General features: G+C 54.0%; 3 protein-coding genes across 6 annotated transcripts in view; 1 reads left to right on the top strand and 2 right to left on the bottom strand.

Moving 5' to 3' along the window:
• Positions 1 to 2,463, bottom strand: part of GCK (glucokinase) — a gene marked incomplete at its 3' end in the record, with an annotated part of 45,954 nt that extends 43,491 nt beyond the window's left edge. For all 3 annotated transcript variants that reach the window (XM_082847050.1, XM_082847051.1, XM_082847052.1), the window contains exon 1: positions 2,297 to 2,463. In XM_082847050.1, the coding sequence (XP_082703176.1) occupies positions 2,297 to 2,341 (45 nt within the window). In that variant the 5' untranslated portion in view covers positions 2,342 to 2,463. The remainder of the gene's footprint in view (positions 1 to 2,296) is intronic.
• An 8,324-nt stretch (positions 2,464 to 10,787) lies between these two features.
• On the top strand, positions 10,788 to 21,180 carry YKT6 (YKT6 v-SNARE homolog). The gene is made up of 7 exons (XM_082846086.1): positions 10,788 to 11,028; positions 13,479 to 13,561; positions 14,750 to 14,850; positions 15,866 to 15,970; positions 16,258 to 16,323; positions 18,568 to 18,669; positions 19,492 to 21,180. The coding sequence occupies exons 1-7, from the start codon at positions 10,925 to 10,927 to the stop codon at positions 19,525 to 19,527; spliced, it is 597 nt and encodes a 198-aa protein (XP_082702212.1). The 5' UTR covers positions 10,788 to 10,924; the 3' UTR covers positions 19,528 to 21,180.
• Positions 21,181 to 23,610: 2,430 nt separating this feature from the next.
• CAMK2B (calcium/calmodulin dependent protein kinase II beta) overlaps positions 23,611 to 25,448 on the bottom strand; it is a 95,235-nt gene continuing 93,397 nt past the window's right edge. For both annotated transcript variants that reach the window (XM_082846069.1, XM_082846068.1), the window contains one exon: positions 23,611 to 25,447. The gene's annotated coding sequence lies outside the window, so the exon portion shown is untranslated. The remainder of the gene's footprint in view (position 25,448) is intronic.

Here is a 25,448-nt window from a genome sequence, read left to right as displayed (position 1 = left end):
CTCTGCTTGTGCCAAAGACCCCGCCTCCCTTCTCCCCAGCTGGCCTCCACGGCCCCTTTGCGCAGGATTTCTCATCCAAACTCCGGCCATCGGCCCAGGAACCAGCAGACGTGGGCTTCCTGCTGCCTGCAGCTGCGGGCACCCCGACCCAGGCTGGTTGTTTTTCTCCCAACATCATTAGCTCTGCCAGGAGCAGAACGAGCCCAGTGTTTATGCTGACCTTGTCATTTCACAGAAGAAGGAGAAGAAAAGACATGTGAGGAGGAAACCATGCCAAAGGGACTGGATATGGGCCCTCTCCTCCGTCTCCCCCGCCCCGCCTGGCTTGGGGGAGCAGGCAGGCTCTTCCTTCTGCCCTGTCACCAGCCCTGGCTCCGCTCACGCACAGGGCTGGCTCAGAAGACGTCTGGATTTTTCTTTGCTTTGGAAAAAGTAACTGCTCTCCACTCCTCACCAGGAGCAACGGCCCTGAGGCTTCTTAGGAAAAGATTCCTGCAGGGAAGCGCAGGCATCTGAGACCTTTCGTGATGTCTGTTGAGACTTGCCTCATGGCTGGGCAGTTGGTTCTGCCACCAAGATCCCAGGCCCCAAGCCCCCCAGCTGGGGCTCTAAACTCCCCGGACCCTCTTCCCAACAGAGGTCACCTCCCGGGCCTCCTGGCAGCCTGTGACTTCCAGGTCACAGGGCCTGAGTCTGGAGCAGCAGGGAGAGGACCTGGTCTGCCCAATGAAGTCACTGTCTCAACTGGACAGCTACATGTAAAAGAATGAAATTAGAACACTCCCTAACACCATACACAGAAATAAACTCAAAATGGATTAAAGACCTAAATGTAAGGCCAGACACTATCAAACTCTTAGAGGAAAACATAGGCAGAACACTCTATGTCATAAATCACAGCAAGATCCTTTTTGACCCACCTCCTAGAGAAATGAAAATAAAAACAAAATAAACAAATGGGACCTAATGAAACTTAAAGGCTTTTGCACAGCAAAGGAAACCATAATCAAGACCAAAAGACAACCCTCAGAATGGGAGAAAATATTTGCAAATGAAGCAACTGACAAAGGATTAATCTCCAAAATATACAAGCAGCTCATGCAGCTCAATATCAAAAAACAACCCAATCCAAAAATGGGCAGAAGACCTAAATAGACATTTCTCCAAAGAAGATATACAGACTGCCAACAAACACATGAAAGAATGCTCAACATCATTAATCATTAGAGAAATGCAAATCAAAACTACAGTGAGATATCATCTCATACCAGTCAGAATGGCCATCATCAAAAAATCTAGAAACAATAAATGCTGGAGAGGGTGTGGAGAAAAGGGAACCCTCTAGCACTGCTGGTGGGAATGTGAATTGGTACAGTCACTATAGGGAACAGTATGAAGGTTCCTTAAAAAACTACAAATAGAACTACCATACGACCCAGCAATCCCACTACTGGGCATATACCCCGAGAAAACCATAATTCAAAAAGAGTCATGTACCAAAATGTTCACTGCAGCACTATTTACAACAGCCAGGACATGGAAGCAACCTAAACGTCCATCAACAGATGAATGGATAAAGAAGATGTGGCACATATATACAATGGAATATTACTCAGCCATAAAAAGAAACGAAATTGAGTTATTTGTAGTGAGGTGGATGGACCTGGAGTCTGTCATACAGAGTGAAGTCAGAAAGAGAAAAACAAATACCGTATGCTAACACATATATATGGAATCTAAAGAAAAAAAAATGGTCGTGAAGAACCTAGGGGCAAGATGGGAATAAGGACGCAGACCTACTAGAGAATGGACTCGAGGATACGGGGAGGGGGAAGGGTAAGCTGTGACAAAGTGAGGGAGTGGCATGAACATATTTATACTACCAAATGTAAAATAGATAGCTAGTGGGAAGCAGCCACATAGCACAGGGAGATCAGCTCGGTGCTTTGTGACCACCTAGAGGGGTGGGATAGGGAGGGTGGGATGGAGGGAGACGCAAGAGGGAAGAGATATGGGGACATATGTATATGTATAACTGATTCACTTTGTTATAAAGCAGAAACTAACACACCATTGTAAAGCAATTATACTCCAATAAAGATGTTAAAAAATAAAAATAAAATAAAAGCATTAGCAAAGTCAATGCCTCATAATTCACTCCCAGCAGGTCGTCCCTAAAGCACCTGCACATACAATCAGATATTGAGGCACAAACACTTGGTCAAGTTAAACAAACCACTGAATACAGGAACGTGTAAGAAGCACTTCTAGAAAACCGAATGCAGCAGAGAGCTACCTTTTCCTTCTTGGCGATCTCCATCCTGGCTCTGTCATCCAGCATTTGTACCGCAGCCCGCCTGGGGGAGCTGGAACCCCTCAGTGTTCCCCAACAGGCTTCCAAGGCAGAAATATCCCCAGGCTTCTCCCAACCAAGGGTCACGGCCGGCCCGAGTGTCTGGTAGAATATGGTCCACCTTCTGGCTGGCTTCTGGCTTGAGGTTCAATCACAGAGTTTCCTCCTTTTCATTGTTCTCCAGCAAGCCTGCCAGCCTTCTCTTCTGGGTCCTAGTCGGGACCCTTCCCCACTGAGGCCTTGTCAGGCCAGGTATCATCGGAGCAGGGCCATTGCCGGGCTCCAGAGCTGGTCAGCACTGGTCAGCTTTCTCTCCGGGCTGTGCTGAGCTGTGACGGCGTGGTGTTCTCTAGACAGACTCAGCAGAAAAGGTCTTCTTTCCTCCTGTGGCTGGGGGACAGCTTTTGAGTAATTAAGCTGTGGGCGACTGTTCTTTTCTCACACCCCAACCTGCTTCCCTGAGGCTCAGTCACGGCCCAATACTTCCTGCTCTGACCAGGTATGGAGTGGGGAATTCTCCTGCCAGGGCTTTCTGCGCTCCTGCGAGGGCCCACGCTGCCATGGCAACCAGGAACAGGCCTCTGCGCTCACACCCTCCAGCCTCTGCAGGGCTGACCATCCTGTCATTAGAGCTGCCATGCAGAAAACTGGGGCTGATGGCAAAAGGCCTCCATCCCCATCACCATAGCGACAGCCCAATCACCTTATCACCGCAGACTTTGCCACCTGTCCAGTTCCCAGGGCAGGGTCACAGGGTCCTCCAAATTCATGTCCTAAGGAGGAGAGGCCCCCTTGAGTCTGGGAACCAGAGGAGAGGGAGCAGGTGGCTTAGCCAGTGGCATTGCCACATGTGCCCAGGCCACCCTCAAGCTTTGGTCACTGCCTTCCCTGACTACCATCTGGAAACATGAGCTCTGCTGGGATCCAGCAGAGGGAGAGGGAAGGAGTGGCCGGTGAGATCTCTCCAAATGGATACGCTGAAATATTTTTAAACCAATTTCGTATTGATGGTCATCTGGGCAGTTTCCGTTTTCCCCTGTTATAAATCTTGGCCTTTTACCAGGGTCAACACGTGCATGTGTTTCTTCTGGATGCTTCCTAAAGGCTGAATTGCTAGGTCCAATGCTGGGCACATTTTATGATTGTGCAGACAGCACTACATTGGCCCCTTCAAATGGCTTCACCAATTAATCCTTCCAGCATCATTAGGAGTTTGACTCCATGCTGGCCAGTCCTTGAGATGATGAATCTTTATAACTTTTGCTTATCTGTCATCTCATTATCATTTGAATTGCAAAGTGCTGGACACCTTTTCATATGTTTATAGTTATTTGTATTCCTTTTTCTAAGGATGATTTGTTTATATTACTTAACTGTTTTGTTATTGAATTGTCTTCTACTTTTCAATTTGTATAAACTATTTTTATATTCCATCCATAATATCTATTAATCCTTTTCTTGTTGAATATGCTGTATTACCTATTGCTAAACATATGGCTTGATCAATGGTGTCTTTTAACACACAGAAGTATTTCTTTTTTATGAATTTGGCTTTCTTTCTTTTTTTGAAGCTCGTGTCTTGTTAAGAAAAGCATTTCTGGGGGCTTCCCTGGTGGCACAGTGGTTGGGAGCCTGCCTGCCAATGCAGGGGACACGGGTTCGAGCCCTAGTCCTGGAGGATCCCACAGGCTGCGGAGCAACTAAGCCCGTGCACCACAACTACTGAGCCTGCACGCCACAACTACTGAAGGCCGCGTGCCTAGAGCCCGTGCTCCGCAACAAGAGAAGTCACTGCAATGAGAAGCCCACGCACTGCCAATGAAGAGTAGCCCCCACTCGCTGCAACTAGAGAAAGCCCATGCGCAGCAACTAAGACCCAATGCAGCCAAAAATAAATTTTAAAAATATTTTTTTTTAAAAAGAAAAGCATTTCCCATCCAAAATTAGAAAAATGTTCTCCCACATTTCCTTGTAATATTTTTCCAATATTTAAAAAATGTTCAGCACTTCAGCCCCTCTGGAATTTGCTTGTGTATAGTATGAGGTAGGAGTCTAACATTTGTTGGCTACCTTTTCCCCACTGATTTGTATTGATAACTGCACCACAGTTTATGCTCCATTGTTGTATTTCTCTGTTGTGAGGGAACGGCTCTGCTCTGGTCACCTTGCAGGTGTCCTCAAAGGCCACCAGGCCAAGTCTGGGACCACAGCTAATCTGAGCCTGTCAGAACACTTTGTGATACTCCAGGAACTGAGGTTGGACTTGTGAGGAGCTGCTCTGAGGCCACCGCCCACTCTCTTCCACATCTGCCCAGGAGGCATCAGGAGGGTTTCCCCTCATCTCTGGTTCCGAGATACAAGGTTTTCTGTCCCTGCCCCCAGGGTGTAGCTGCAATCTAGAATGGGATCCCAGCCAGAGGTGATGCCTTGGGGTGACTTGAGGCGCAGGCATCCAGCTCTCTTTGGTTGGGTGTCATCCTTTCTGGTGCATGGGACAAAGATGGGAAGTGGCACATTTGGGTGCTTTTTTTTTCTTTCCTTCCTTCCTTCCTTCCTTTTCTCTTTCTTCTCTTTCTTTCTCTCTCTCTCTTCCTTTTCATTTTGCTGCCTGTGTCAGCAACAGACTGTCTAAATGTAAAAGTGGCTCTTGGTACTCTGCCTGCCTTGGCCTCAGCTCTGTCTATGAGCTGGATGTCTCTCTGTCTGTTCCTGTAGATACCACATTCTTTCAGTTGGCAGTTTTCAGTTTTTTGATATCTGGTGGGAAGGGATCCCTTCCTTTTATTTTCCTACAAAATTTTCTTTACCATAAGGCTTTTATCTTTCATATAAATCTTAGAATCTACTCTTCCCATTTCACTAAAATAATGCTGTTGATAATTTCATTGGAAAGGCATTGAATTTGTGGATTTGGGGATCCATTTTAGAGAACAGACATCTTTATAATGCCAAGTCTTCTCATTCAGAAATGTAGCCAGTTGCCCTGTTTGTTGAAGTCTTCTTTTATGCCCTTCAGGTGAGCTTCATTATTTTTCTCTTATAGGTCATATATATTTCTTATTAGATTTATTCCTAAAGAAAGAAAATATATTTATATGGAGAAGAAACTGTCATTATAATTATACTGATTAAAACGTTTATGATTCACAAAGTACTTTTGTATTCATTCTGTCATTTGATCAGACAGTCTTGGGGCAGTAGGCAGGGGTGGTATTATTTTTACCACTTTCAAATGAGTTCACTGAGACTGGGGATGTTGAAGGATTGGGCTGCAAAGGCTCACCATCCCCCAAGGACAGGGGCCAAGGCAGTCCTCATGCAGAAGTCCCAGGCCCTGCTGCATAGCCCTGCGGCCTCCCTGGCCACAGATGACTGGAATGTCACCTGATCCAAGGGCAGCCACACTGCACACAGGTCAGAGCCTTGGGAGTGACCTCACAGGAGACATTTACCCAACAGGGAACAACAGGTGATTGGAACAACAGGTGATTTTACGGGGGCCTCAAAGTGGCAGAATCGCTGAACATTCAAGTCTCCACAGGAAAGTCCTGCATCTTCCTCCCTAGGGTGAGGCAGAGGATGGTACATTCCTGGGGGAAGTATCTGTGGTGCAGGAGGGAGGAGCGTCTTCAGGGCTCCCCTTGCTTCCTCCCCGCCCCCCCCACCCGCCCCTGCAGCTCCGGGACCTTGTGCTTCAGGCCCTCACTCTGCTAAGCCCCCATCACCCCGCCTCTCCCCAATTTAAACCTGCCTACCCTGGTGAGCCTCTCACTTTTTGCCATTCTCCTCCTGCCCTCTTTGTGTCATTCTAGTGAAGCTCATATAAACATATGTATTTCATCTTCTATGTTTAAGCAGAAGTTTGTACCAATACTGTTTGGCGTTCGCTGACCTTTTTAACCTGGGCAAATCCCATTGCTTCTCCCAAGTGTCAAACACGAAGTCCTGGGCTTTGCTCTAATTGGACGGCCTACCCTGCTGGTGGGGGGAGAAGGTCTGCATTGATTGGCTGAGACGTGGGTCAGGTGCCCATCTGTAGACCAATCTCTGAGGCAATAGGGATGGGATTGTGTTGATTGGCTCAGACTTCCGGGCACCCATGTGGAAACAGGGATTGTGGGGATGGAGGGGGCTGGGGAGGGGGCTCTATCGCTTGCACTTTCAGATTCTTAGTCGTGACTTTTCCTTTATGATGACTCTCGTCCTTGCTTTCTGCTTTTAGAGGTCCTGGGGACCAGGCTGCTGTGAGGCCCAGACTCCTCTTTCATGGTGGCCGGCTCTGCCCCTTTCCCAGGGCCTCTGCCTGCCCCCCTTCCCCCCTTCCTATTCTGCAGACTTTCTCCCACTTTCTGTGCAGGGCAGCACCACAGGAGTAAGGGCGCCTCAGGTCAAGTCACCTGCCTAAGTGACCGTGTATCCAGAGTGGGCTACACATCCATCCCTAGATCCGGAGCAGGGGAGGGGTGCCTGGTGGTACAAATACAGCTCCTGGGAAGCCCCTGCAGGAGAGGCAGTTCTGAGGGTGCCTGTCCCTCTATTTCAGGGAGCTCCCAGCTGCCTCCTGTCTTCCTTGGCTGTGATTTCTTCCTACCCACTGCCTCCAGGTAAACCTTATAGTATACCCGGTCCTCTCCTGCTCTGTCATCTTCTGTTCCCTCTCTGCTGGTGGCAGAGCCATGTCTGTGCCTGTCTTCCCTGTGGCCTGGAGAACCGAGTGGGAGCACAGGACACGTGGGTAAGCAGTGGTGGTAGTCAGCAGCCTTCCTGGGGGCTGGGTCTGCTAGTAGACCCCAGTTGATGGCATCAAGTCCATGCTCCTTAGACTTGGTGAACTACTAAGAAGGTGTAGGGGAGGAATAATTCTCCTCTGCCCTCTTTGGCTCTCCAGCTGGGCCTAGGAACTAAACTGACATTAACCGGAGAAAGGCATACAGGTTTTATTTAAATTTTTACCTGTACAGAGGCGCCTTCACGAGAGAATGAAAATCCAAAGAAGTGACCAGAGAAAAAGCTTTTATACTTTTATAAAAAAACAATAGTGACATGCTCTGAACTCCTTTGGAGGCCTGACCACATTGGTGGCCCCTTTCAGGGCCCCTTTCCTGGGTAGGCTGTGGAGGCTGGTGTTAGGCTTAGAGTGAAAACAGCCCTACTGCCCTGGCCTTGACTGGCCGGACAAGGGGGTATGGGGACCGAGGCCACTGAATGGCTGGTTTCCCCCCTGGGCTGGGCCTCCTGGAGTATGCCCCTCAGCCAGCTTTTATCCAGCTCCCTAGAGGGTTCCACTGTGCAGCTAAATTGAGTGCCTTCCGAGCGCTGAGCAAAGCCTCGAAGGTGGGTGGCTGCCTGCCTTGCCCAGTGGGGGCGAACTTAGAAAGCCTCAGCCATTTGTCGTGGGCAGCCTTGTTCCAGTTCTGTCTGCAGGGCCCAGCAAATGAGGGGGGCCAGGACTCCAGAGAAATATGCCATCCCCACAAGTGTGGATGCTGCATGCATGACATCAGCACCCTGCCCTACAATCTTTTCTATCCCCATAATTGCAGACTTACAGGACAGCTGCAAGAATGGTACAGTGAAACTCCTGGATACCCTTCATCCTGACTCTTTAAATTTACCGTATTTGCTTTACCCTCCATATGTATCATAGATCTGAACCCTTTAAGAGCATGTTTCAGACAGGCTGTCCTTTTACCCGAGTAGTTGTGTGTATTTCCTAAAAACAAAGAATTCACTTACATAACCACAACACCATGAGCAAATCAAGAAATTAAAACAGATACAATACTAATCTGCAACCTATAGACCTTCCTCAGATTTCAGCCTACCATCAAATCTCCACTTCCCACAGCCTGCAGGACACCTGTAACCCACCATGACCTCTCCTCCTTTTTGTCATGAACGGTAACAATACACATAATCATCATTGTTGTTGTTAAACAGCTACTATGAGTAGAGCTTGGAACATAATGTCTTATCATTCCCAGCAACATGCTTATGGAAAGGGTATTTGTCTAGTTTTACAGATGAAAGAGAGAGAGACTCAGAGGAGTTAATGGTTTGTTCACTTTTGTGGTTTTGTGGTTTGTAGAAGTGCTGGGACTGAATCCAAGCTGGGTGACAGCTGGGGTGTTGGAGTGGAAGGTGGGTTTTGCTATTCAGTAAGATGGATGAGCTTGGGGAGCTGGTAACCACATAGGCCAAGCGAGGCTTTCTGGGGTGATGGAGGACAAGCAAGGCCAGAGAGGAGGGAGAGCGCTGCTAGAGCTGTGAAAGTTTGTTACGTGTTTTGGTGTTGACGTGTGCCTCTTAGGAGCAATTTCCTTAACCTGAATCTCAGTTTCCATGTCTGTAAGGTGGTAATAATATTTTCCTCTGTTTTTGTGAGGATTAAATGAGGACGCATATGGAAAGTGCTTGGTGTAAGGGAAACTTCAAGACAATTACTATTATGTGTCACATGAATACATTTAAATCTATTCCAACCCAACACTGTCCTCCTGATTCCTCCTTTTGTATGACTTTTAGTGGCAAAGGAAAAGGGACTTTGAGAACTGTCTTCAAAAATGGCTCTCACCCGCCCCCTATAGGTCAACCATGTCAGCGCAGTCAGGATGGGGCTGCACAGCTCTCCACCATCCCGTGACACTGGCCTGGCGTTGGCCAAAGTCTGTTCTTAACGTTTAGTACCAACATGGAGGGGATGTGGGAAAGCTCTGTTCACCCTCTGCACTTGGAAATAGCCAGGGAAGAGGGTCGGTGAGGAAGGTACTGAGTGAAAGCAGGTGGTGGAAACTTCCTTCAGCCACAGGAATATTTAGAGCAATGGTTCTCTAACCCACTGTTCCCCAGGGTGCATTTGGCAATGTCCAGAGACATTTTTGTATTTTTATTTATTTGTCTGTTTGTTTATCTTTGGCCACACGGATGCAGGATCTTAGTTCCCGACCAGGGATCAAACCCGTGCCCCCTGCAGTGGAAGCTCAGAGTCTCAACCACTGCACAGCCAAGGAAGTCCCACCAGAGACTTTTTTTTTTTTCAGTACGCGGGCCTCTCACTGCCGCGGCCTCTCCCGTTGCGGAGCACAGGCTCCGGACGCGCAGGCTCAGCGGCCATGGCTCACGGGCCCAGCCGCTCCGCAGCATGTGGGATCTTCCCGGACCGGGGCACGAACCCGTGTCCCCTGCATCGGCAGGCGGACTCTCAACCACTGCACCACCAGGGAAGCCCCAGAGACATTTTTGGTTGCCAAATGGCCGGTGGGGTGTCACCAGCGTCTAGTGGGTAAAAGGCCTGAGATGTTGCCTGCAATGCACGGACAGCCGCCAACAACAAAGAATTATCCAATCCGAAATATCAACAGTGACAAGGTTGAGACACCCTGATTTAGGGTAATGTTTAGAGTGATGCCGTTGGTTTTTCAAATATTACCATCTCTTTCCCATCATTTCAGATCTGGCTGCTTCTAGCTTCTAGCATGATAGTTGTGTAACCCTTCTGCCAACTTCCAAACACCAAGGTTCTTTCACCTCTGTCCTGCAAGATGCTTTCGGATAACATACCATTTAACAAACAAGAAGCATGAAAGATGTACTACCCTTACGGAACTGAGCCTCATTCATCCCCATCCATTGAAAAAGCACTATTCCAACATCTCAAGCAAAGTAAGTTTTTCCAAGTCACAGTAAGCCAAGCTGCTCCCTCAGTTTGGAGATGAATTTCTGCCCCTTTTGAGGTGAAGTGGCTCCGCTACTCTGTGAGGTCAGCAGTTTGGCTCCCAAATCAGTGGTTAGACATCTGGTTTCCCAGGTGGTGGGCAGGCCCAGGAGCCCTCACCCCTGCGGGCTTGTGCTGAAGGGACCTGTGTGACCAGGGACTTGCTCCCAGGCAGGCAGGAGGAAGGCGTGGGAATGGCAAGAGAGGACTCAATCATCTGAAAATGAGAGGCATGCCTTCACCTCCCGGCAGGTCCCTGCCTTTCTTCACTCAGAAAGGAGATATGATTCACAAAACACTTTCCAGGGACAGCAGTTCGCCCATAAATCAAAGTCCCTTGTGTGGGGTTTACAAAGCCCTAGCGTGTGGGTGGGACTCTGGGTCTCACCGTTCGGAGGGAGGACAGCGCCGGGGGACACAGGCGACCCTACAGGGCTCAGAACGGACCGGGAGGAAGCGAGGGGCCCCTGGGAGAACTCAGGACGGCCAGGGAGAAAAGGACAGGCCCTCGCAGAGAGAAGGACAGCGGGGGAAGGCTAAAGACTTACGAGCAGCGAGCCGGCCGGCCTACGAAAGCCCGAAGGGCGGGGACCGACCTCATGCGCACGCGCAGCACTCTGCCCCGCCCCCTCGCCCGTGCTTCCGGCTGCTCCTTTCTGCATCCGGGGCACGAAAACCCTTCGTTAGGCCTCGGGCGGCGGCCTCTGATCGGAGCCGGAAGTGGACCCAGAGCCAGGCGGAGGAAGCCGGCGGCCGACCCGTCAGCAACCTGTGGTGGTCTCGAGGGGCGGTGCCGAGCTGCTGCCTGCGAGCCGATCCCGCGGCCAGGCGGGTAGCCGGCCCGAGGGCGCGGCGCCATGAGGCTGTACAGCCTCAGCGTCCTGTACAAAGGCGATGCCAAGGCGGTGCTCCTCAAAGCCGCGTACGACGTGTCCTCCTTCAGCTTCTTCCAGAGGTCCAGGTAGGCGGGCCCAGGCGGGCGGCGCCCGGGCGGGGAGGCCCGGGGTCGGGGTTGGAGACGGCCCCGGAATCGGGGAAGAGCCGTGGCTCGGCCTCCCGCAGTGGAGCCGGCGGTGGCCTCTTCCTCGGCCTGCGGACTGTGCCTCTGAAGATTCATGTTTTTTTCGATCGCAAAAAGCCTTATCCCATCGTAGAACGTAATGCTGTAATCAGGGTTTTTCCAAATTTCTGTCGTATAAAAATTATTAGGGGGCTTTGAAAAAGTGCAGATTCCCCAGGTTCACGTCCACTGGAGGCCCAGCGATCTATATTTTAAACCAGCAACGCCCACTTAGTGATGCTGACCTAGGAAGTTCACGTGCCACTCCTTAAGAGCCACGTTTGTATTATCTGGTGGGGCTTTCCAGCAATTCCGTATGAGAGATATTGGTATACTGTCGTATTTTATGGGTGAAGTCACTGAGGTCCCAAGAGATGGATTCCAAACCAGCCAGGACCCCAATGCAAATCGTACGCTCTTTATGGTTGGTCGTCAGTGGTACAGAAGGGTTCTACGGTGAAGATTTGGAAGGAAGCATGGGATTTGTAGCGCTTACAAGCTTTTGAACGTTCGTGAGGCACTTTAATGCAATCAGGTGTGTGTTAGAATTACCACAGACACTTCCAGCCTGTTCGTGGGGGGGATGGGGGTGACTCAGGCACAAAAGGAGAAGGACCCTACAGAGTCTGGGTCTGTGGTCATCCAGTCTCCGGGTCTGGGGGAATCTGCAGTCTGGATTCTGTTTTCGCTGCTTCAGCGCGGCTGTTTTGTTCTTAATGAGAGTGGCTTACTGGCAGGATCTCAGACAATTCCTCTTGTTATTTTGTCGAAACTTTCTGCTTCTTTCTGGGTCCTTCTTGGCACTTGGTAGCTTTCTTTATCATGACCTCTAGTCTCTGTTCTGTGTCCCTTCTTTTCTGTGGTCGAACTTCGGGAGCTAACTTGGCTAATTCTGATTCTTTCACTTTTCTTTTTCCCCTCCGCACGTATACTGAAGATTCTCAGAGATTTCACTGTAGGACTTTCACCTCACTGGTTTGCGATACCCAGACCAGTTTCAGATGATTAACACAACTGCGATACTGTAGGGACACCTCTACCAGTGCTTCTTAAAACAACACGTAGTCCAGCCGAGCTCACCGTTTTTCTCATACGTCCTCTTCTCTTCCATCCTGCCTGTCTCAGGATTATCAGAGCCCAAGCCTCAACCCTTCGAAGGGTCTTCCAGCTTTTCTGGCCCTTGTAGGCAGACTCTCACAATGAATGCAGTTCTTCATTTGTCTAATTATAGTCCTGCTCTAAGCTCTGTCTCTTTTTAGCTTTACTGCAAGGACTTCCTTATTTTCAGACTTTTCTCTAAGGGATCATCTTGATCCTATCACCCTCTCAAAATAATAATAACAAGTAATACTGTGCGCCAGACATCGTGCTAAGTGCTCATCTAATCATCGCAGTAAATCTCGATTTATAGATGAAGCCTGGTGCAGTAAGTACCTTGCCCCGGAGGTCATACGTCTCATAAGTGGTGGAGCTGGGATCCCAGCCAGGGAAGTCCCCTCCCGAGTCCTCACTTGTCTGTGTGGCTCTCCGTGCGGTTTCAGAAGTATCCACATCTGCTGGGGCTAACTGTGGATTCCCCAAGTCACGGCCCTGTGCTGATGGCCCTTTACATGGCATTCCCAGTCAGAGGCTTCTTGTTAACTCCGCTTCCTCCAGCTGGACCGTCGTCACCTGGGACCCTTCCTTTCTGGCCACATCTCTCAGTGGGGCCCGTGAGCCGCCTCCTCCCTCTCAGCCTCTGTGCGAGCCATTTTCCGTTTCCTTGTCTTGTCTGAGCTCTTGCCCTGCCTTCCTTCCAGAGTGCCCCGGGCTCATAGGGTGAATTTGCCCCAGCAGACCGGAGGCCTCGTTCTCTGCCAGAGCCAGCAGTCACTGCGGACATGTCGCATTGCCGGGTTCAGCCAGTGGCAGCGGCCATAACTGACTGTGCATCCGCCAAACAGTTGTTGCCACTTACGTTATTCTGTCACAGATTTTACTTGTCCCCGCTTCTCAGAAGTCAGTGGAGCCTTGAAAACAGGAGCTGGCTTTTGCTTCTCCACTGTGCCCCAAATCATACACTGACCAAAATGTTAAATTAAGTATAACCTGTAGAAAGTTCCCTGGAAGTCTGTAAGTGGTTTGTTTGAGCGAGCTAGGTAGCAAGCAGATGTGGTTTGAATGGTCTTGGTGATTTCTAATTACCTGTATTTGTGATCATTGACAGGGTGTTTATTATTTCATCCTAAGGTTGGGAGGGAAAGGAATGAAACCAAGAAGCAGTGTCTCCTTAGTGTATACACTCAGAGGTCCCTTTCCACTGTGTTGGGGACAAGGTGACAGGAACAGGTAATATGTGTTGTGTTTCTTAGCGTTCAGGAATTCATGACCTTCACAAGTCAGCTGATTGTGGAGCGCTCCTCGAAAGGCAGCAGAGCTTCTGTCAAGGAACAAGGTAAGAGGACCTGCTACCTTGTGAGTGTGTGCTGGCCTGGCTGCCCCACCTCAGGCAGCTCGGAGCTCGATCAGCAGGAGTGGTTGCCGCGTGATGAAGTGGGCTACCAGGACCCCACTCCTCTGCTAGCTGCTCTCTTCCCTCCTCCTCGTTTTCCTGTTACGCAAAATTCTATGCCCACTGTTGGTGTCAAAGTTGCCTGGTTAAAATCACCCCCAAAAGCTTGGACTCGCTTAAGATTGGGGTCCGCCTCTCGGAGCAGTAAGTGGCCTTCCTGCTGTGTCCTCTTTCCCCTCTGGAGTTGTAGACATCTCAGGAAAGGACGTCCACCCAGCCCTGTGGAGGTAATACTGTATTCTGTGCTGCTTAGATTTTTGCCCAGGAATCTGGAAACTCATTATTTTTTCCTCTTGACCTTAGTTTTTTCTTCTTCGTGATTCAGGTTTCCTTTAAAAATTTTTAGACATTTATTTTAGAGGCATTTGGTGAGCTGTGTCATCTCTGAATCCTTTTAGTGACAAAAATTAATTTCAGGAGTTGTGACTGTTTTGCAGAAGCCCTTGTATAGACTGTACCTTTTGATAATTTGATGACTTCAGCACATGCTTGAGACCCCAGCCAGCTGTGGCTAATTTTTTTCTGGATGGGCTTTGTCTCTTCCTCCCATCCTGCCCTGTCCCCGCCAAGGCCCACCAACAGAGTGGAGCAGGCTAGGTTGCTGTAATGAGGAAGGCTGAGGCCCTGACAGGTGATTTCTAAGAAAGTGGAGGCTGCTTGGCTTGGCCAAGGTTCCATCAGCTTGGGAGCAGAGCACAGCAGAGCCCCAGAGGGCTGCAGCTTCCCAAGATACAGGCGAGCCTGACCTAGAGCTCAAGGACGTGACTCGGACATGCACCTGGGGCCCTGTTGCCTGGGATGTTTCTGCACCACTGGTGCTCCTTTAGACCCTGGCTTTGCACGCTGGGCCTTGGGGCATTCACTCACCCTGCAGCAGGTGTTGGGCCGCGCTGCCGTCAGAACTACACGCGCTGTCCTATGTGCAGGGCCTGACCATAAACCTCACTTAGAGCCGCTTCGTTGGCCCAGGAGGCAGGAGCCCAGCACTGTAACACTCTGACTGGTTTTGGTGGTGAGAAAGTCTAAAGCCCTCACGTCACCCTCTGTGTGTCTGGCCTCTTGTCTCCCTAGAATATCTGTGCCATGTCTACGTGAGAAACGACAGTCTGGCGGGAGTGGTCATTGCTGACAGTGAATACCCATCCCGGGTGGCGTTTACCTTGCTGGAGAAGGTGTGTCTGCAGCTCGGCTGGACTGTACTTGGACAGACGAGTGTGGACTGGGGCCGGGAGTGACGACAGGGCCCAAGGCGGAAGGGGCGAAATAGTGTGTCCAAAATCAACCTGTTCTCAGCTTTTCTCCTCACCCTAAACCAAGAGAGAGTCTGGGAGCCTTCCCAGTCCCGTCCGTCCCACCCCACCGTACCCCCTGCCCCTGCCGATTTCTGCTTCTCACCCTACTAGTGTCCCTGGTGCTGCCTTGACTCTTCTTGTTGGCCACAGAGTCACAGCAACTCTCCTTCTGGGAGGGGGCCCTCGCGTCAGCTCTGGCTGTGCTTTTGCCCCCGTCACTCCTCTTGCTGGCTCTCTTCCTGCCTCTGCCCTCAAAGCCATGACTTTCATTTCTTTCTGAAGAAAGAAATGCGTGCTCTGCCCCGTGACCCACGTCCCCTCCTCCCCTCTTCTGCTCCGACAGGCTCGTAGGGCACACACTGGGCCCCTCCCCACCTCTGTGCCTCTGCTGCAGGAGTCCCCCTGCTGGCCCATCGTGCAGTTACAGCAGCTTCTTTCCCCGTGTGGGGCTAGCGCCACCACGTTCTTCAGTGTGTTTGTGTGGTGCTAATGATAAACTCCTCAAAGGCCCTGGCCTCACATCCCCCAAAACAGTCATACACTTATAAGCACATGAAATCTGGTGGCTGCTTAAACTCAAGGGACCTAATTACCTTTCTGGAGAATTGTTTTGGAAAATTAGAGGGCCAATATCTTTTGTTCTGGAAATTCGTAACCTGATAAAAGTGGAAATCTGTAGTTTGAAATTCTAATACTTCTGTCATTCACCAGATGAGGTTCATATGAGGCTAGGCATCCTCGGTTTTTAATTCCCAGAATACTGAGGAAGGAGGAACTTGAGCTTAGATTTTCCCCTTGCCATTAGCCATCCTCCTCTACCCTCCTCCCTGGGTCCTCTCTTTCGGATGAGCACAGCAGAGGGGAGGGCGTGTTGCTGAGCTCCTCTGTCCTGCAGGTACTGGACGAATTCTCCAAGCAGGTCGACAGGATAGACTGGCCAGTTGGATCCCCCGATACCATCCAGTACGCAGGCCTGGACGGTCACCTCAGTAGATACCAGGTAGGGTGTAAAGACTGTGCCAAAGCTGTGTGGAACAGAAGAGCCGGTGGCCCTGGTGGCTGTGGCTCTGGGTGATGTGGATGTTGATGTCCTTTTGAAAAACGCAGGGACCCACATTAAGACCTGGAACCCGAGCTCCTAGGCAAGCTTTTGCTTCTCTATCATGTGGTTAAACAGCCTGTGGTTTTTAACTTCCGAAAGTGTGTCCAGCTCACTTGGTTTTGAGCCCCGTTTTCCAGGTGGCCACTCCAGTCCTGACGTGGTTTTTATTTTTGGTTCTTTCCTAGAACCCCCGAGAAGCTGACCCCATGACTAAAGTGCAGGCTGAGCTAGATGAGACCAAAATCATCCTGGTAAGTAAGTAGGAGAGCAAGTCCCCAAACTGAGGGGCAGAAAGGTTTGCCGGTAGTCAAGCCTGCGCGGCTGACACTTGCTTTAGTTGTAGTCGAAGCACTTTTCTGAAAGTGGTGTTTGCCCACCTGTCCCCGTGCATCAGAGGCCTCAAAGCCAGACTCACTCAGACAACCCTAGCAGGATCCCTCCTGCGCCCCGTCTTGGTTAACGGCACCCGTTGTTTGAGGGACCCAGCATATTCCCGTCCGCACTCCCTGTCTGGGTAGTTACTGGGTTCGGGGGATCTGAGTTCTGTGGTCCTGCCTCTGCAGTGCCTGTCTTAGCTTGAGCCGCTGCCCAGCAGGCGCCTCCCTTTCAGGGTCTGGGTCTCGGCACAGACTGAGGCTCACCCGCTCTGACTAAATGCAGGCCCAGCGTTGTCAGAATCAGGCCTGTTTAAGAAGAGCGGGAACCCTGCATTTTTAGCTGAAATATCCTGGTTTGTAATTGCTTCAACATTTTGTTAAAACTCTGAGCTACCTTTGGCCCTCAATCAGCGCTGGCTTTGATTCTTGGGGCCTCTGCCTCTGACTGGTCCCCTGGCTTCCTGCCTCCCTCCAGTCTGTCCACTACACAGTAGCTGTTGATCTGTCACTCTTCTGCCTGAAGTCCTTGGCAGCTCCCAAGTCAGCTCCAGGATAAAGTGCAGGCTCCCTGACATGGTCTCGCACCCCGGGCCCTCCCTCCCTTTCCTGCCTGCCTCCTGCACGGGCGCCCTGCACTCAGGCCACCAGGGTACTCGGAGGCTGTACAGGCCCTTTACGAATGTCGCTGCATGGTCACTGCACGTTTACGTGAATCCTGACCCGTGTGCGAGCTCCCAGGACTGGGAGCTTATCCTGAGCTTTACGCCCCGGCTCACAGAACAACGCCCAGCTTAGGCTTAGGGCGAGGGCTTAGCCAGCGCCCGGCAAGTGATGGACACCTAAGTAGATGGATATAAAACCCAGGAAAGGGGACTTCCCTGACCGTCCAGTGGTTAGGGCTCCGCACTTCCACTGCGGGGACACAGGTTCGATCCCTGGTCAGGAAACTAAGATCCCACAAGCTGCGCAGCACAGCCCCCCGAAAATTAAAATAAAACCCAGAAAAGGTGGCCAGACAAATCCTACCCCAAATATAAAATTCCTACCAACGCTGGCTCAGCTTTCATGCACAGGTCTGGGGCAGGACCCAGCAGGCTGTGTTCTATAAAGAGCATCCCAGGGGCTCCAAGCCTAGGTCTTCTAAACCATGCTTTGGATAATGTTTGGGGGCTTTGGAATGAAAGTTAGATGTGACAGTTTTCAGGCACTTCTCTGTCTTTTGTGACATGTTTCTGCATGTTTCCTAACCGAGCCCTGTCTCTGCCTTCTGCTGCTTCAGAACCTGCGCACGTGAGCACCACAGAGCCGGGGGACACATGCTCCCCGTCTTTCCTTCTCTCTCCACTGCACAGAGCAGATGGGTCCTGGACACCCCGCCCATTCTGGCTGCAGTGATAAAATCTGGATTACTGGTTATGCTACCTTTTATCCCATTCATGTCTTGAGCCAGTTAACTTTTTATGGTGGAAATCTGAGTTGCTCGGCTGTGTGTAGAGATAAAGGACATTTTTGCTCACTCCTCATTCTGTGCCGTTTCACATGTGCAAAGCTAGGTTCGTGCCACTTGTTCTGAAGAGGCCTCTGAGGGCCTTGCGGCTGCCCTAGCAATGGCCGTCTGGGGTGGGAGTGAGTCGGCCACTTCCTGATGGTCCTGGCAGTGGGGCTGGGGGCTCTTCTGAGGGCCTCCATCCCTTCACCCATTCAGAAAGGGTCTGTCTGTACTGCCTAAGTGCAGAAGTGCTCTCGCAGAATTGACAGTAATGCGATTTAGACACAGTTCCCCCGGGGGAACAGGAAGCGTTCTGTGCAGTAGGAATGTGTGTGTATAAATACAGGCGTAGGTGATCCCTCCTGGAGTGTGGCTGGCTGAGGCTGTGCTGTGGAGGATTTGGGGGAAGTGCTTTATGTCCCAGTTAGAACCTTCTAGGTTCTCCAGGAAGGTCACTAGGTCCTGTTTCCTCCACAGGTCTGGGACACTGTGTCTTGATGCAGTGGCCCAGATATGGCGGAGGGGCCCAAAGGAAGTGCTTTCCTGTGACTGAGCTTCTCGAGGGGGCTGGCGTCTACTCACTTTGTGAACAGAGCAAAGTGTTCTTTTCCGTTTTTCTTCTTGTCCAGCACAACACCATGGAGTCTTTGTTAGAGCGAGGCGAGAAGCTAGATGACCTGGTGTCCAAATCCGAAGTGCTGGGAATACAGTCTAAAGCCTTCTATAAAACGGTGAGTGCGGCCCGGCTCCCGAGCACCCCCTCCCCAGAGCAGTGGCCGCGTGCTCACCACTAAACAAGTCTTCCTTGGAACGTTCAGTAACGTGGCCGGTCAGTAGCGGCAGGTTCACTGGGGCGCTGTGGGAGCCTAGGTGAGCTGGGGCCTTGCCCCGCCCTGCCTCCGGGCTCCCCCCTCCCCAGGCCGGAAGGGTGGGCCCCGCATCCCTGCTGCCTGCCGAGGAGCAGCAGTGCGCCGCCTTCCAGAGAGTTCCTTATGTTCCTAGTTAGCTTCCCTTCAGCCAAAGGATTTCAGTTTGAACAGCGGGGCGCTGCGTTTACTTGGTCCATCCACACACACGTTTGCTCTCACGTGTGCCTTGGAGGGCGATGCCAGTGGGGCTAGGGGGCATCTGCGAACAGGAGGTGAGAGGGAAGGTAACGGAGGCCCCACAAACAAAGTGTGAACCTCTCTGTTCTCTGAGGACATCCTCAGTAAGAAGCACCCCTGTGGGTTAAGACAGCTTTACGGGGAGATGGGGCCGGAGCAGAGGAAGAGACTCAGCCAACCCGACTTAACATTCCTGTTCTTTGTACTTGGCTTGACAACAGGAAGTTTACTTCCTTACTGATAGCGTTAACGGAAGGCGGACAAAATAACTTCAGGGGTATGAACTGCTCCTGGACAGCTTCGCTCCAGGCGTCGCGGACGGGCCGGTTCTCTCTCTCTCTCCTTGCGATTCCCGGAGCCCCCGGTAAAGCCGCCCAACCCCCACGGAGCCCCCAGTGCTACGTGTGTCGAGGTCCACCTCTTCAGCTCTTCTTTGTCTCTTTCCAGGCCCGGAAGCAAAACTCGTGCTGTGCGATCATGTGACAGCGGCCGGCAGAGGCCCCTGCGCTGGAACGCCACCGTCACTCACATCGGAACTGCAGCCCCCAGGGAGCAGACCCACCGTGGAACGACCCGAGTGGGACAGACTCAACTTTGGCTTTGGAGCTCGTGGGAGGAACCGAAGGGTGGAAGGGACCTGGGGGTGGGGAACGTTCAGATTCACATGTCTAGTAATTTGAGGCCCCCTAAACGTGTATTTTGGGGCCGAATGAAACCATAAAGCTCAGTGACTCCTGTAGATGCTGCAGGGCTCGTTTCTAACCCCCTGGGAAGGACGTGTGCAAGGCCCACGGGGGGGTCAGAGCCGGCTCTTTGTTGATCGTCAGTACACCTTTGGGTTTTATCTGTACGCTAGCTGTGTTAACAGTCCAGTGAGTGGGGTGCCCTGACTACAGGGCTGGGGTGGGACAGACAGCCACTGCGCGCGCAGTGGGCGTGGGGGGCGCCGATGGGGGCTCGGGCCAGCGTGTCCATGTCGGGAGGAGACAGCCACTGGGCTTCACAAGTTCTGAGACCTTGTTTGCGCTCCTGCTGAGATTGACTTCCTGCAGTGCCCGTCCAGCGAGCTCCACAGAGATGCCTTGGAAGTTCGGGAGGGGCGCCTGCCCGGACTTGCGGTCTGGCTTTGAACATCTGGATCATAGCAGGGTGTGCTGTAGGCTCTCATGAACAGGTTTCACTTGCCTTTCTGGTGACAAGACTCCTGACAGTCACCTGGGACTTAACACACGTCCTAGCAAGTGACCTTTACTGTGGCCACCACTACCAGGCACCGAGAGAGGGTGCCAGCCAGCCCGGGGGCTCCCAGCACCCCACTTACGGCCTGAGCCTTCCACACTCCAGCCCAGCCCCCTGCAGAAGCACCGCTGAGCCCGCACCCTCCCCCCCCACCCCAGCCGCCCCCAGCAGCACGAGGCCCACGGCTCTGAGGCCCAACCCTGGAAACAGACACACAGAGCAGCCCAGGCAGTGGCCCGGGGGGCTCTGGACCCTTCTCAGCCTCTCTGGTCCCTCGGGCCCTACTGCCATGTTCCAGACTGCCTTCTGGGGCCCTGCTGCGCTTCTTGAGGACACAAGCTCGGGATGCCCCTGCGGGACTCCGTCTCCGCGGAAGCCCCTGCTGGGGTGGTGTCAACCAGTGTGGTCTCGTCCCTGGGTGTCCATCCCTGCGCACTCTGTTCTTGCCCTAACTGGGAGGTCCCACTGCCCTGACGGGCAGGGATGGAGTTCCCTTGCTTGGGCCAGAAGGTGGGATCCGCGTGGCTTCCGAGGACCCCACCCGAAGAGATTCACCTGCCAGCCGCCCTTTTTCTCTACAAGCAGCCTGCCCGTGTGAGTCCTGCTGCCGCGGATGCCCCTGAAAGGCGCAGACCCAGCGTGCTCGCTGGCGCCTGAGGCGGCCGTGCGCTCCCCTTAGGAAAGATTTGAGCTTTGCCTGGCTCTCCCCCCACTAAGGAGGGCACTGGGGAGGAACTGGGGGTGGGGCTGGCCGAGGCCCCGCATCCGGCATTTCCCCAGCTCCTCTTGTATTCTAATGTTAAATCGTTTGGCAAAGTGTATTTTAGTAAGTGCCGCCTACCTTCTTCTCTCTGTGTTCTGTCTGAAAGGTTCCTATCTGGATAAAGTTGACTTTTGAAATTCCAAAATAGTCCTGTGCTTTGTTGGAGCCCCAGGGACCCTTTTCCGCGGGAGCCCTGCCCCTCCGCGCCGTGTGCCTGCAGAGCGTGGGGTCCCCCGTCTCCTGGGGCAGTTCCTGTGGAGGGAGACAGCATCTCCCTTAACCCCCCACCCCCTGCTCCCCTCCCCACCAGGCCCAAGCGGTCATCTCCCCTCAGACTTTTCTAGCAGGAAGTGGGTGACGGAGCCGCAGAGCAGAGAGAAGCCCTGCTCTGAACCCTGTGACCTGGTCCTCACCGCCTGGGAGGCTGCCGCACAGCCACAGGGCCGGGGCCTCGCAGACGGGAACCCCTCCGGCGCGTGCTGTCTTTGCTGGGGTGTGGGAGCTCCCTGTGCTCCAGGAATCCTTGCAGGCCTGGGACCCTCGTCCTCGTTCAGGGAACGTCCGCGGCAGCTGGCCATCAGACGGTCTGCAAACACTTCTCAGTCTGTCTCTTCACTGGCCTGGGGCCTGTCTTCAGCCTTACTTCTGACCATCGCAATAGGGAGCAGCGTGGGCATTCCCGGCTTTTCGTGCCCAGAGGACCCGCCAGGGCAGGGGTTTTACCCATGGTGGAGGGAGCTATGCCCAAAGCACGTGCTTTTTAAAATGACAAGTGAAAGGCCCTCTCACTGACCTCCCTCCGCCCATCCTGCCGGCCCTGCTCTGGGTTTCGGAGTCCTGGCACACCTCAGGGTTCAGAATCCGCGGTGGGGGGGATGGGGGGTGGGGGGAGGCGGTGGCGGGTGCCCGGAGGGAGGCCTGGCCTGGAAAGCCTCCTCGGATTACAGCTGATAGGTGAGTGGAGCCCTAGATACTGCGGCGGCGGGGACAGACTCCACTCGCGGGCTCTGTCCTAGATTCTCTGTGCCCTGCTCTCGGATCCTCCGAGGTGCTCCCCGTGCAGCCCTCCCTCCTGCCTGCACACCTGAGAGCCCCTGCCGGGTATCGGCCACGGGGCCGACAAGCTGGCATCGAGGGCCTCCTGGCCCATCTGAAGGTGCCTGCAACTAGATGCCGAGGCTGGAGGAGGAGGCCTGTTCTGTCCCAGTGGACAGGACTGAGCTGGCCCGAAGCGGCAGCCGTCTCGTCAGAAGTCACTTGGACCCCCCTGGGTGGGCGCGTTTGGTGTATCAGATTGTCTTGAAGCCTGTATTTCTGTGCTGAGTAAGCTCGAGGCGTAAGGTACAGACAGGCAGCAGGGCCCGGGGACCAGGCGTGGAGGTGAGGCTGCCCATCTCCACAGGAGGGTGCCTCTGAGGTACCAGCAGGGCTGCCCAGGGTCTGCCTGGGAGCGAGGTGGGCCAAGAGGTCTGCGGGAGGGACAGCAGAGCACAGGCAGGCCCCAGAAGCCCTCGCCCGGTGGGGCCTGAGTGTGTGCGGCCACGAGGGCAGATGTCTGGAGGGCCAGGCGACCATGCAGCGGTGTGGTCATGCGGCCACGTGGTCAGACAGCCGCGGGGCCGGGCTGCCATGCGGCTCTGTGGTCAGGTGATCAGACAGGCCAGCAGCCACGTGGCCAGCGCTCACTCAGCCACACAGGCCGAGGGTGAGTGTTCCCGAGGGAGGCCCAGCAGGCTTTTGTGTCCCCTGCTGTAGGGGTGCCATGGGCAGCCAGGTGACACGTCCCTCCATGCTGGGGCTAAGCTGCAGAGGGAAGGCCTGGTGGGGACCACCTGGCTGTGCCGACCCCGGGCCCTTGCTCCCTCCCGCCCTCTCCTCAGTCTGGGACCATCTGGGAGCCTCCGTACCTGGCATTCCTCTGTCCCCCTGGTCTCTGCTCTGGGCTCTTGCTGTTCGGGGCTCCTCGCAGAGTCTCTCCGGGCCCCCGTTGTCATCGCCCGCTCGGTCCTCTGCATCTCAGCAGCCACTGCTCTTCTGCTCCTGACGTCGGTGTCTGACATCCACGCTGGCCTGTGTGACACCTACATGCTGTCTACACAACTCAGCCTGAGGGCCCACAGGAGCAGCGGGGGCTGGCCTTGGGCACCGCGTGTTCCAATCAACGTGCACGAAGAACGGATGGGTGGAGGGAGAGATTGGACAGGGCAGCAGGCCTTGGTCCTGCGGCTCTTCCCACATAGATCCGCTCTCCCAGCCTCATCTTCAGAGGCCACTAGGGTGACGGGAGAGGTTGGGTGCGTGGGGACTCAGGGGTCTGTCCAGGGCCTCAGGGGAACCAGAGGTTGGGGTGGGGATAGCTGGCAGAGCTTGACCTGCAGCGGCACGGAGGGGCCCCACCTGGGCGTGCCGTCCACCGAGACGGGCTCGGGAACGTCTGGCCTAGGGTTTCTGCAGCCTGGCCAGCCCGGGGCCCACATGGTGGAGAAGGGACCTGCCGTGAGGTGAGGGGTCAGCAGGGTCCCAGCATAGAGCACGCGGATGCACTTGAAGCAGTTTGTCCTGTTTTCCTTTTATTTGCAGTTTCCCGAGACAGAACAAAATAATAATTTTGTACACTTACAAGGCTCAGAAAGAAAAGACAATGAAACTCAGCAAAAAGAGAGAAGAGGAAAGGCCGGCCAGCACCGCAGGCAGCCGACCCTCTGCAGGGCGGGCTGGCCGACGCTGCCACACCGCGGACATCTAGCTAGAAGAGCGGGTGTGGCTTGCTCATGAGGGGTCATGCAAAAGAACTATCCCCCAGAAAAAAAACCCCAAATTATCCCAGACAGGCAGCTCCGTGGAGAGAAGGGGTAGAGGAGGGGAGGAGGCCCAAGGAGGCGAGGTTGGCCGGGCCACACGCTGTCCACGGCGGGCCCTGCCGCTGCCCGAGGCCCAGGGAGCCTGGCAGGTGTTTACCCCGCGTCCGTGGGTGGGGACAGCTGTCCTGAGCACAGCCGCGGACGGGCAGGCGAGCGTCCACTCTGAGTGTCTGTCGATGGACAGTCCCCTTGGAGACCAGCATCCTGTGTCCTGTTCCCCACTCCAGGCCCCTCCCTTGGCTTGATTGGGGGGAAGATAAAGAAAATCCGTGTTGAAAACAACATGAGTGGAAGAGGGCAGGTACTGGGGCAGGGGGTCCTGCACCGCTGCGATCACGGCCCCTGCACCCCCCCAACCACAGCCCAGCGGGCCAGCTCAGACCCGCTCGCACACCCAGACGACGGCCCTTGACTCTCTCTGCCGCCCCCTGGCCACGTGGCCCACCCCGGAGGCTCGCCACGGTGCCCGCCAGCACGCAGGGGGACCCCAGGTGAGCCCAGCCCGCCTTCTCCCAACCCCGGGGGTCCCTGTCACACGCAGCCCCGTGCGGCCCTCCGCTCCCTGCTGCCCTGGGCCCAGACTCTGAAAGCGCAGCTTCCTTCAGCAAACACCTGCCTGGACTCTGCCTCGGCCTGGGAGCCAAAGGCACCCACCCGCCTCTGACCCCTCTCTCCTTCCTGCCCCACACCCACACGGGGGGAGGGGGGAGGGGGCAAAGAGGGAGAGGTGCCTGAACAGAAGGGAGGCCAGCCCCGGGGTCCCCTGCACACTGGGCCGCAGCCAGCAGCATCCTCTCGGCATGTCTCTTGCCAGGCATGAGGTCTGAAAGTAAGGGGTGACCCCCCTACACCCCCTGCCCGACCCAGTGCACCTCCCTGGCCCCGACGGGGCCAGAGCTGGAGCCCTGGGCCCGCCGGGCCTTCTCCGAGGGCTCCGCATCCTCCCAGAGGGGCTGGCCCAGCCTCTGCACTGCTCACCCATGCCAGGGACACCGGGAGCTCGCACCTGCGCCTCCCCGGGGAGGACAGGAGGGAAGGGAAGCAGGAGGGAGGACAGCCATGCTCAGCCCCCCCAGCCCCTCCCCAGACGACACCTGACACTCCTGACAAGGAGCCATGCGCGGCAGGGAGGATGCAGACGCGTGGGGGTGGGCGCCACCTAGCAAACACCGTTCCTTGGGTGGCAGGCCCCTGCGGACAAGTTCACTGCCCCGGCCGGTCCCCGTAGGAGGCCAGGAGCAGACGGACACGTGGAGCTTAGGCGGGGAGCGGCCGGAAGGTTCGAAGCCCCACAAACGCCAGGGCTTTTTACAGCTTTTTCCCTTGTTTCGTTTTTTTTCCATTTCATCCGACATCAATTTTGTGTGTGCGGTTGTCGTCTTGTTTTTAAAAAGAAATCACATCTGGTCTTGGTTTTCTGCAGACACAGGCACCAGGGGAGGAACGAGGCAGACACAAACATGCGACAGGCAGGCCGTGCGCCCGAGGGCAGCTGGGCTCCAAACACCGAGTCTGTCCCGTGAAACCAGCCGCGGCAGCTC

The sequence above is a fragment of the Leucopleurus acutus genome, assembly GCF_964270905.1.
Source record: "Leucopleurus acutus genome assembly, chromosome: 9".
Classification (NCBI taxonomy): Eukaryota; Metazoa; Chordata; class Mammalia; order Artiodactyla; family Delphinidae; genus Leucopleurus; species Leucopleurus acutus.
This window is presented reverse-complemented; position numbering and strand designations above follow the sequence as displayed.